The 12,707-nt window shown below is 34.5% G+C and overlaps 1 protein-coding gene across 1 annotated transcript in view; it reads right to left on the minus strand.

Moving 5' to 3' along the window:
* The window catches only part of LOC149419013 (voltage-dependent T-type calcium channel subunit alpha-1G-like), a 281,206-nt gene that overhangs the window by 3,995 nt on the left and 264,504 nt on the right, over nucleotides 1-12,707 (minus strand). Inside the window, exon 7 of the mRNA XM_089637919.1 lies at nucleotides 10,278-10,370. Within this exon, the coding sequence (XP_089494045.1) occupies nucleotides 10,278-10,370 (93 nt within the window). The remainder of the gene's footprint in view (nucleotides 1-10,277; nucleotides 10,371-12,707) is intronic.

Genomic DNA, 12,707 nt, shown 5'->3' on the forward strand with positions numbered 1-12,707 from the left:
ATTGTATGCAGCACAGCGCAGTGTTAAAATTGTTCCGCCAAAATTACTAATATACTCAGCTAGAAGGGACGTTAGAAACTTTTTATTTTTTAGTCGTAAATAAATATCCTTATAATCTAGACGAACCGTCCATAAATTATCGAAGTCTCCCATAAAACAATTTGCGAACGGAATCTGAATATTACTAGTAAATTAAAGACATTGCAGTATTGAACAGATGTTATTACAGTATTCAACACCTAAAATCACTCAAGAAACATTTTTAAAATTCAGTTGTTATCAGGTATTCTATTTTCTAAAATACACATTACTTTCGCGGAAATAGATAATTCTGCAGGTTTTATTATTGGTGATTGATTAGATCATGCTTCCATAATCTAAGAGGTTATTACAGACTGCTCTTCGGTTGAAGCTGAATCGTAATCATCATAAGTTTAATGCATTTAATGCATCTAATGGAAATTACCTCAAAGGTTAAAATTTGAATACGTGTCATTAGTTTTAATCCATTTTAGATGACTTGCGTAATAGCTTCGACGTGCACAGTTACAGCGGAAATAAGCTTGGATTCAGTCACCGTTATGTAGATTACAGTGTTCACTTGTACAGAGCTGTAAGTATTATTAATCTAATAGGTACAGGAAACTCTTAAACAAAGGAGTGAACAAGAGAAAGGTTGAAAGAAAACATAATTTATACACAGCTAAAGATATTTCAAGGGATGAAACGATTTTAAATTAATAGGAACTGCTGCGCGGCATTTTCCAAATAGAAATTAAATTTGAATTGGAGATTAAAAAAATAATTTCGCCCAACCTATAAATTTAAATATAATGAAACGTAAGAACTTAAATATAATGAAAGTTTTATTTTGAAAATATGTGGAAAACCTTCTTTGAGTTGCCCTATGTTTTGAGCCTAAAACCCTTGAGTCTAGAAACTTACCTCCCTAATGGATATTTTTTTAAATCTCCTTTAAAACGTCTACGATAAAAGGCGATGAAAATAAATAACAAGAAAGAAACTTTGTAATCGATTGGCTGAAAATATTTTTTTATACCAACTCAACTTTATTCCCATATTAACCTTAAGTAAGTTCGCAAATCCCTTCAAGTGGTTTATCTCTTAACCCCAAGTTACCCCCAGAGGAGTATTGACTTTATTGTGCTAGTTGTCCCATAAAACAACGTGTCTACCACTTTATATCCAGCTCGTACCGATTTAGATACCGTGAAAAATGGCGTGATGTGTCCCCTGAAAACCGTTGATTTTATTTACGGCTATTGAAGTATCAACGTAGAACGTATCTGCGTTTCGCTGTATCTATTACGTAGCCAACAAACTACCCAAGTGACGTATCAGATTGCCACGGAAAGTATTTTACGTTGAGAATTTTATTATCAAAAAAGTGATATTAAGCCCTTGGGGGATGGAATTTATACTTATATATTTTATTTTTCTCCTGAAAAGATAAGTGTTTTGTATACAGTTTTGACTCTGTTTATAGGAGTAAGTCATAGTTAATATTGATGGATAAATTGTTTAGAGCAAATTATTAACAGATAACCGAGGTTAGTTATCGTAAAAGCTAACATTTGGCTTTTACAGGGAAGAGTGTGTTTTTTGTATATTTTATAGCTTTAAAAGCACGGCGTCAGTGTTTGAGGGGTAAGGTTTTCAAGGGAATCCGAAGGTCACGCAATTAAATTACATTTGATGTGTTATTTCAATATTTATTTATTTAAAATAACATGTAGTTTGCTTGCAGCACGTTCCAGAGTGGAAGATACTCTCAATACCGCTCTGGTGTAAGACCACCATCCAGAATTAAAACTTTGCCTGAAATGCCCATCCCCACCCCACTACCTTCAACCTCTCCCCAGTTGGGGACACCATAGTTTCATTGGCTCCAGACAAAATAAATATCTAAGTTAATTAAGTAAAAACCATAAAAACAAACAAACGTACAAACCATACTGCACACAAATTCTAACAAAATTTTACAATTAATTATAATACGAAATACTCATTTCATATTTTTATACATAATTTTTCAACACAAATAGTACTATACTTATTTTTATATTTTTATATTACTCATTTTTTTACTACTATTTTTCTTATTATTTTTATTTTACTATTTTTTACTAAACATTTGGTTTATGTATAAATTGTTAATTACCAGCCTCAGAACAGACTTTGTCTTGTGAGGAGGGTAATGAAAAAAAAACATCTGTACAGAACCAACCTTAAATAAACGCCCGGGTTGCCGGCACTGAAACTGAACTGAACTGAACTGAAGTTAAGTTAAAATAATAAGTTGATTAAAAAATGGCAAAAAAATATGTGATTGTCAAAATTAGTAACTCGAATATTTCACTGTATCAACAAGTGTCTTTGTGTGGAGCTTTGACTAAGTGTACGAAAAATGATAACATGTATATTTTACATTTCATGGCTTTTGCCAAATGGTAATTTTTGTCAACCGACCCAGATTCGTGGTAATAAATCAGCAAAATACGTTTTCCGTAAGTGTGAGCTTAAAAAAATACGTAACGGTAAAACGGTCATCTCAAAAGTAAGATTATCGTTGAAAAAATAAGTATCGGTGAAAGGTTTAAATTCGGTTTAAGGGTGTAAAAATTGAACACAAATCATTGAAGAAGAAGAATATTAATAAATCTAAACGAAACATGAAAAAAACGAGACGCAGAAAAATAAAAAGGTAACGGTCTCAACAGAGAATCGAACCTAAGATCTCTGTCTTATTAAAAACTTTAACCACGAATTACATGTTGATGTCTTCTTCAATGCTATTTAGGGATGTAGTAAGGAGACAAATGCAAGAGGTTGTGAGGTTAAAATGTTTATTGAGTCAGTGTAGTAGCGAGAGATGACTCCGGACCGATGCTCATGCAGTTGGTGGATGTAGTCAACGGTGAATTCCCGAAGATCGATACCAGATGTAAACGGAGATGATGGTGGTGGAGTTGTCGAGGCGATGAAGTCGGTGGCTCGACACCGCGTTGGTAGAGACCGGACTTGTTGATGGTGTTCGTGACTGGGGTTGACGTTCTAGTGTGAAGTGAGAGAGCCGAAAGTAGATAGAGATGTATGCCGGCGAAGATGTCGCAGGGCATAGGCCCGTGGGGGGCGCAGGCCAGGGGTGATATTACAAGGCCAAGGCGCTGTTGTAATCCCGCAGAGTCAATTAATATCCGTAGCCGCTCAGGCGACGGGCGACGCCGGGCGTAGTAGGTCCGCGGCCCATGGCGGCACGGTGTGATAAGAGCGGGGGGCGGCGCGGGGGTTGTCCAAAGCGGCCGCGCTCGCCTGAATTCGGGCGGCCGCGGCGCTCGTACAGGATATTCACTTGTAAGACTCTGTCAAAGATATTATCTTCTAATATCTTTGGACTCTGTAGTTGCTTATTACTGACTAACTGAAGTACCTTGAAGTAGCCGCTTTATATAGGTGCAAATGCGTTCGAGAACAAACCAGTAAATCGCGAGTAGGTAGATGCGCCGTACGTACGATGTTTCACTAGTATGTTCTATGTCGTATGGACGTTCTCGAATATTCTAGTAGCTACCGCTACAGATATATTAAATTTTAACCTTTAAGAGTTATAAAATAAAATTTGTTCCAAATTAATAAAACTTAACATAAATCTTTTAGTGATAAATATAATCTTGATTATAATTTATTATAATAGTAACTAAGGGAAACGTCATTTAATCACAACTCGCAATACTGAATTTACCTAAAATTTGACAACATACTGTTCTGTTAAAAAAATAGTCTGCTCTATTCTCAAGTTTTTCATTTAAAACAAAAAAATATGAATTGCGAGCTATGTGAAATAATTATTATAGTGTAGTTTCATCTACTGAAAATGAGGTATATCCACTGGCATAAACCAGGTGCTTACTTTGGTAGAACAAAAGATTTATTTTTTTAATTTCGTATGCCACGGTGTGTTAAGCATCACTTGATTCCCTTAATTCGACCAAAGCATAACTTGGAAACATTTTCAGTAACCTAATTTACCGCCGGTCTCGGGTCTTACCCAAAACTTTGTTCGTCTCACTCCGAAAACTTCAAACTATGGCAAGAAGTTTAATTTAAAATGATTTTTAGAAAGATTACATTCATGCTTGTCTAAAGAGTTTTCAGAAAAATGTTTTTTTTTAAATTGTAAGTTAAAGCATAGACGTCAGATATGAATGCTGTCATGTTCTACCGGTATTACAGTGGTAATCGCTCCGAGGAACTAGCGTCATTGATCCTTTCGGCACTGGTGCATAATCGCAAAACACGCCAAACGCGCGCCCAACATATGTACATTTTTTATTTTTATTTTTATTTTTTATTTTATTGAAACATATAAACAAGATTTACAATTTTATAACAATATAAACACAAATATTTCAATCACTCTCCTAATAAAGCAGCTGCTTGTGTTTAGGAGAGGACAACAAAAATATTTTAACATTTGTTTAAATTAAACAAAAAATATTAGTAATAAAACAAAAAATAACAATAAAAGTAATAAAAAATTTGGTTAGTTAATAAATGATTCAAAGAATTTAAAAGGCAAAAACATATTTCTAAACAATAAGTAAAGTTATGAGGTGGTACAAGATGTCACATAAATATTTTGTGACAAGTGTAGTTCTTGCTTAATTGGGGTTATTTTGTCTATGGTGTTTTTTTCGAACTTTGGCAATATTTTGAAGGAAGGAAGAACAGTTTTGCTTATGGTCACTTCCTCCCCGGCCTGCTCGGCCGGTGGGTCGGTGGATCCAGTCACTCGCCTTTAAAGGGGTTTCAATCTGAGTTAATCATGTGAATAGAAGTTATTATTTTCTTTAAAAAAAGGCGCGGGGTGTTTATCCTTTCACGTAAAGTTCGTGTTAGTTATTATTTTCAGTGGTGATTATGGAATCCCGCTTTTATTGAAAGTTGGCCGGTGGTCATGTCGTAGTACTCGTGTTTCGGACTTGAAACCGCCAATGGTTTGGTCTTAGCTGTGGCTAGTAGTTCTTGGCGGAGTATCCCCGTGTCGCGAGAGAACGGATTGCTGTCCTGGCTCCGTAGAAGAGTCTGGTTGACTACCACGTGCTGCAGACCTGATGTCCCTGCAGGCGTCCATTGAAGGAGTTGCGTCCTCCCGCTTCCCCTAAGAGAACGGATTGCTGTCCTGGCTCCGTAAGAAGAGTCTGGTTGACTACCACGTGCTGCAGACCTGATGTCCCTGCAGGCGTCCATTGAAGGAGATGCGTCCTCCCGCTTCCACTAAGAGAAGGATGTCCTGGCATTCATCCCGGGTCCGTTCCCCGCTACCGAAAACAAGTTTTCGTTCGCCATCCGTTGTTAGTCTTTCGTTTCTCGACCACGTAAAGTTAGTTTAGTTTGATTCAGGAGTCCATCTGGTATGTGCCTATTTTTATTCCTATGGTTATATAGTTATTATCTGTACTCCTTTGTTGTAACTTTTGATGGTTTCAATATATTTTCCATTGAGAATTCACTCTTATTATTTATGATCACCCAACTTACTTGACAGGAAATTAATCCCACAATCTTGAGATGAGATCTCCGCTCTACCGTTTTTGTAAACATTGGAATGTACCTACATTACATTTCACCGTAACAAAGAGTATTTTAATTTAATTTTTTTTTTATATTTTTCAAAGTTTTCTTCCGATCGTATATCAAGGGGTAATTTATTAAATAATTTTACACCCTTGAATATATAGTGATGCTGTGCTGTTGTGGTTCGTGCTAGTGGCACGGTTAGTCCTCCAACAGATATTATTCTTTTGCTAATATTCAATTGTGGTAAATTATTTTTACTAAAGAAATCTTTATGTATTTGTAGGAGTGCAATTTTGTCATAAATTTTTGTAAGTGCGGGAACCGGGAAATCTTGAAAAACATTTATAGTTGGGTAGTAATATGGCTTTTTAAAGATGATTTTTATTAGTATTTTTTGGATAGTTTCCAGTGGGAGTAGGGATGATTTATATGCACCCCCCCAAGCCACGATTCCATATTGTAGGACAGAGTGCGCCATTGTTGACATTTGTCACATGAGAACGGGTCACTTCTACGACTCGTTCTCGCGTTCAACAGCTCGACTGTGGAACGATTTGCTTACTCCCTCCTACAAACATGAATCTCTTATAGACCCATGTTCACTCTTTCCTCTCCTCAAAAATACCCTCAATACAGAATCCCCATAGATGATATAGGTCCTGTGGCAAGTTGTTTTCTTCAAAGCCTCCTGTGTAGAGTTAAAACAATAATTTTTATTTATTTTGAGGATGATATTGCTAAATCTTAGACGGAGATTTATAATATGAGATTAATCTAAGCACCCGAAAATAAACAGTTCCCAGTTCAGAGGCTTATGTTTCTTTTAGTATTATTTATTAGGATGATTCATGGGAACACTGATAACTGCTTTGGTAAGACTTTATTAATCCAGACGACATTATACTTTTTTAGAGAGATCACAAACAATAATCATCTCTTAGCTACTTACTACCTACAGTAGAGATGTGAAATACTTGAAAATAGTGATGTGACAGTTAAAAGCGTCGTCACGAGAAAATTGAGATTCCGGGTTTGATCCAACCTAACCTAACCTACAGTAGAGATGTGACATAATTGAAAATAGTGATGTGACAGTTAAAAGCGTCGTCCCGGGAAAATTGAGATTCCGGGTTTGATCCAACCTAACCTAACCTACAGTAGAGATGTGACATACTTGAAAATAGTGATGTGACAGTTAAAAGCGTCGTCCCGGGAAAATTGAGATTCCGGGTTTGATCCAACCTAACCTAACCTACAGTAGAGATGTGACATACTTGAAAATAGTGATGTGACAGTTAAAAGCGTCGTCCCGGGAAAACTGAGATTCCGGGTTTGATCCAACCTAAACTAAGCTACAGTAGAGATGTGACACACTTGCAAATAGTGATGTGAAAGTTAAAAGCGTTGTTCCGGGAAAAATGAGATTCCGGGTTTGATCCACAGTTGTGATCGTTACCTTTTTTACCTGTGCTTTTCCTGTTTCATGTTAAGATTTATCGATATTATCTTTTTCTTGAAATGATTAAATATTAAATTGGTGTATACAACTTTCAGAAGTTATTCCAATAAATGAAATTTAATTTAAATATACAATAATTATTAGTACGCCCATGAATGTATCCAAAAAGAAGGACTATCTTTGATTAAAGAACTATGTAACACGTGTTCTAAATTGTTCGAATTAACCAGCTATGTTTGTTCAATAATTCTCACCAGATTTATCAGATTGAAAATATAACATTTAAATTTATTTTTACGTTTTTTGTAAGTAGGTCGTTTATTATTGAATAAAACTTTTGTACATACAATTCAGGTTTTACAAATAATTATTTTGCATCTTCTGATTTATACTATTCTTACATTAGAAGCATTTGCTTATAGATGGAATAGTTGGAATTCAAATGAAACCAATAAAATTTAAACTAAAAAATATAATCTCAAAATCACTAACACAGGTATCTCTTTTAATAAGAATTTGAAATTTTATCAACCATATGCCCATTTTTATGAAGTAGCCAAAAAATATTTCTGTTCAAATTAAAGGTTAAAAAAAGTATTATTTATTAATTTTTGTGTGAATACCGCACAAAAGTCCCAACTGCTCCCAACCATCTGGAGCCAGTGAGACTTGCATCTCCAATTGGGGTATGTTGTGAGGCTAAAGTTAGTGGGGAGGGGAAGGTAATGGGTAGGAAAAAAGTGGGGAAGTACCTCGCTATTCAGATCTCGTATCTAGTTTATATGATTACCTAGTATGTCTATGTTGTATGTAGTTTATATGATTACCCCGTATATCTAAGTTGTATTTTAGTTTTTATTATTTATCTATTTTGTATGTAGTTAATATGATTACCTAGTATATCTGCATTGTACGTAGTTTATATAATTGCATAGTATGCCTACTTTGTATGTAGCTTATACGATTACCAAGTATATCTACGCTGTATGTAGTTTATTTGATTACCTAGTATATCTACGCTGTATGTAGTTTATTTGATTACCTAGTATATCTACGTTGTATGTAGTTTATATGATTACCTAGTATATCTGCATTGTATGTAGTTTATATGATTGCCTAGTATATCTACGTTGTGTGTAGTTTATACGATTACCAAGTATATCTACGCTGTATGTACATAGTTTATTTGATTACCTAGTATATCTACGCTGTATGTAGTTTATATGATTGCCTAGTAAATCTACGTTGTGTGTAGTTTATACGATTACCAAGTATATCTACGCTGTATGTACATAGTTTATTTGATTACCTAGTATATCTACGCTGTATGTAGTTTATATGATTGCCTAGTAAATCTACGTTGTGTGTAGTTTATACGATTACCAAGTATATCTACGCTGTATGTACATAGTTTATTTGATTACCTAGTATATCTACGTTGTATGTAGTTTATATGATTGCCTAGTATATCTATGTTGTGTGTAGTTTATATGATTACCAAGTATATCTACGTTGTATGTAGTTTATATGATTGCCTAGTATATCTACGTTGTATGTAGTTTATATAATTGCCTAGTATATCTACGTTGTATGTAGTTTATATGATTGCCTATTAAATCTACGTTGTGTGTAGTTTATACGATTACCAAGTATATCTACGCTGTATGTACATAGTTTATGTGATTACCTAGTATATCTACGTTGTATGTAGTTTATATGATTGCCTAGTATATCTAAATTGTATGTAGTTTATATAATTGCCTAGTATATCTACGTTGTATGTAGTTTATATGATTGCCTAGTAAATCTACGTTGTGTGTAGTTTATACGATTACCAAGTATATCTACGCTGTATGTACATAGTTTATGTGATTACCTAGTATATCTACGTTGTATGTAGTTTATATGATTGCCTATTATATCTACGTTGTGTGTAGTTTATACGATTACCAAGTATATCTACGCTGTATGTACATAGTTTATTTGATTACCCAGTATATCTACGCTGTATGAAGTTTATATGATTGCCTAGTAAACCTACGTTGTGTGTAGTTTATACGATTACCAAGTATATCTACGCTGTATGTACATAGTTTATTTGATTACCTAGTATATCTACGTTTTATGTAGTTTATATGATTGCCTAGTATATCTACGTTGTGTGTAGTTTATATGATTACCAAGTATATCTACGATGTATGTACATAGTTTATTTGATTACCTAGTATATCTACGCTGTATGTAGTTTATATGATTGCCTAGTAAATCTACGTTGTGTGTAGTTTATACGATTACCAAGTATATCTACGCTGTATGTACATAGTTTATTTGATTACCTAGTATATCTACGTTGTATGTAGTTTATATGATTGCCTAGTATATCTACGTTGTATGTAGTTTATATAATTGCCTAGTATATCTACGTTGTATGTAGTTTATATGATTGCCTAGTATATCTACGTTGTATGTAGTTTATATAATTGCCTAGTATATCTACGTTGTATGTAGTTTATATGATTGCCTAGTATATCTACGTTATATGTAGTTTATATAATTGCCTAGTATATCTACGTTGTATGTAGTAAACTTTTCAGAGGAAGCTTCTAAAAATCAAAGCAGTTTTTAATCCTGAGTTACCCAGATAACCAAGGCATCTCAAAGAAAATCCAGATGAAAAATGCTACTTTCTAGCTTAGTGTGATATTCCCATACACGCTAGAGACTCCCAGGTGAGGCGAGGACATCACATTACAGATGAGTGCTGCTACTTGAGAATTACTATGTAAATAACACTTTCGGAGGGACGTGTCAGCATACCAAGCGGGTCCTACATTCTAGAATCCTGACACTCTAGGAAGCTTTTATCAAGCAATTTGTTGCAATGTTCCAATGGAGTGTCGGATTCAAACTCAAAAGGTTGTGGATGGAATTTCAAAACTAGAATTCGTGTGAATATCTTCGTGTATTTGTTGTTCTTCAACAATTATTATGGTATATGTATTTCGTCCTATCTTTTTTCACATTCTCGCTAATTAAAGTAAAAAATATGTGATTTTCGTCTCATGATGTGTTGTGCTAGAGCAACTTGAGTGTGGTATCTTAAAAAAGTCGTGGCGACGACCACGGCTGAAGTTTTCAGGCGCGTATAAGGATTTTCACAGCTTATTTAGAATTCTAATTGCCCTATTATTATTGAACAATTTTGAAAGCAACTTACCACAATAAGAAGGACGAAGTAGATCCAATCCCAAAAGCTGTGAGCGTCCTGTACGTAGTACATGATGTCTGTCCACCCTTCCAGTGATATTACCTGCCGAAAAATAAACATATGATAAATCATAAAAAAAATAATACTATTTGCACTACACTCTTAGGAGTAAGTAAGTACTCTGATATAACCGGCTAATGTTAAAATAATAACCAAACTTGAATTATAGCTCTGAAATTTTATGAATTGTTCAAATTGTATGAAACAACCCATCTAGTCTAGTCTATTTTTTCATGATTTTATATGAAATTGTCTCAAACGAATGACAAATAAATAAATAGAAGTGCGTTTCAAATCTATTTGAAAGAAAACCAATATTATCAAATGACAGCGACTTTTGACTGTAAGATCGAGACAGCCAAATCAAAATTGTGCACTCTATCTCCCTTTCTCTGCCTGAAATCTTATATCACCATTCCACTTGAAATCAAATAATTTGTCAGAAACATGAAAGAATTCAGTTTTTTATACGAACAAAACTCTTTATTTATATTCATATTGCGTATTTACGGTTTCAAAAAAATTATTCATCTTAATATTTTAAAGCATTTTTGATTTGGATTCCTGGACATGTTGGTATCATGGGTAATGATATTGCGGATGCCTTGGCAAAACAAGGAGCGTCCAACCCTGTTGTTACCCTCGTAAACCACATTCCCCTATCTGACATTTTTTCCATCATCAAAGATAGATCCCGCAATGTTTGGTCGGAGTATTGGTACATTGCTAGTCAATCCAAGGGAGCCTGCTATGCCTCCAATATAAAGGACAATCCCATCAAAACCGTGGTTTCAGCAATTCCCCCATTTTTCTAAAAAAGAAATTTCTTAAATCATTCGAATGAGGATCGGACACTGTTCGGTTCCTTCCCACCTTTTTAAAATTCACGTCGTTGACTCCCCAGATTGTACATTCTGTGGTCTAGAAGTGAGAACTTTAGATCACATATTTTTTGGCTGTCCATCTCTAAACAAATATCATCTGACGGCCGGCATAGTCCAGTGGTAACGCATTGGACTGCCATTCCGAAGGTCGCGGGTTCGAACCCGGCGTGCGCAAATAAATTTTATTTGATTAATTTGTGTTATTTCACAATTAATTAATTAAAATAATATATAGTATATTTGCGGCACGTTCCAGAGTGGAAGATACTACCAGTATCGCCCTGGTGTAAGACCACCATTCAGAATTGAAAAGTTGCTCCAAATGGCTTTAGCCGTGTTTCGTGACTAGATCTGAATAGCCAGGTACTTCCCCACCTTCCTCTTTCCCTTCCCCACTTACCTTCAGCCTCACAACATCCCCCAATTGGGGATGCCATAGTCTCACTAGCTCCAGACGGGAGCAGTTGGGACTCTTGTGAGGTATTCACTTAAAAAAAAAAAAAAATCTCTTCTATCAAGCCTTATCTAAAATTGCCTCCTCCATTCAACATCTCATCTCTTCTAAGTCTGAACTGGACTCCAATTTTCATTAAAATTTTGAAATTTGCCTATTTAAATAAAATTGATATCTAAATTCACCTTTCATTTCTCCGTAATTTTAAATGATGGCCAAGAACATCCTTGAAGGGTGAAAGTAAGAAATAATGGAATTTTTTTTTGCATAAAGTGTATTTAAATAAACTAACCAAATTAACGCCATCTATTAAGACGTAGATTATAACGTACGTTACGTTTACCCTTAAAATTTATATTTTCCCAGCGTTTCCATTTTGTTGCTTTTGTGCCTTTGTAACTAAATAAGATGCCTGTTTAAAAAAACAAATTGTTTGGGGCCACGCAAAGTTTGGAAGAAAATGAACTGTTTTAGATTTATGAGGTAATTAATAATAATGGCTTATTTGTGTGTCTTGAGTACAGAATGGCCTCTTATAATTTTCTATCACCGTGTTCAAGAACAATCATTTAAATTCATCTCTCTCTTTAAATGATTGAAGGTAATAACTCGCATTATCACGCCAACTTATCATCACCATTGTTACTAAGATAATTCAGACCGTTTGATTAATTAATGCTAATGCATTAAAATATCATTGGGAATGTTTTAGAAACCATAATACTCAAGACTACACCATAATACTCAAGATCACACCCTGCATAGTGGTCCTTATTTGTTAATTTATTATATCTATTATACAAAAAAAATGTACATCTATATAGGACGTGTGGGGTTCCACTAACCTCCCCACATTCTGGAATAAAATTATTATTATTATTATAATAATATTAAGGTTTAAAAGAGAAAGTTTTACAGAATCTACGATTTTAATTTTTTTTTTCATAAAACAGTTAAATTGGGTGAATTTTTGTAGGGATACTATTGTAATAGAGATATTGCAATTTAGTGATACTATTGTAATTGTAGTATGCCAATTAG

Source organism: Hesperophylax consimilis, chromosome 12 (genome assembly GCF_061612785.1).
Source record: "Hesperophylax consimilis isolate HC1 chromosome 12, BYU_Hcon_1.0, whole genome shotgun sequence".
Classification (NCBI taxonomy): domain Eukaryota; kingdom Metazoa; phylum Arthropoda; class Insecta; order Trichoptera; family Limnephilidae; genus Hesperophylax; species Hesperophylax consimilis.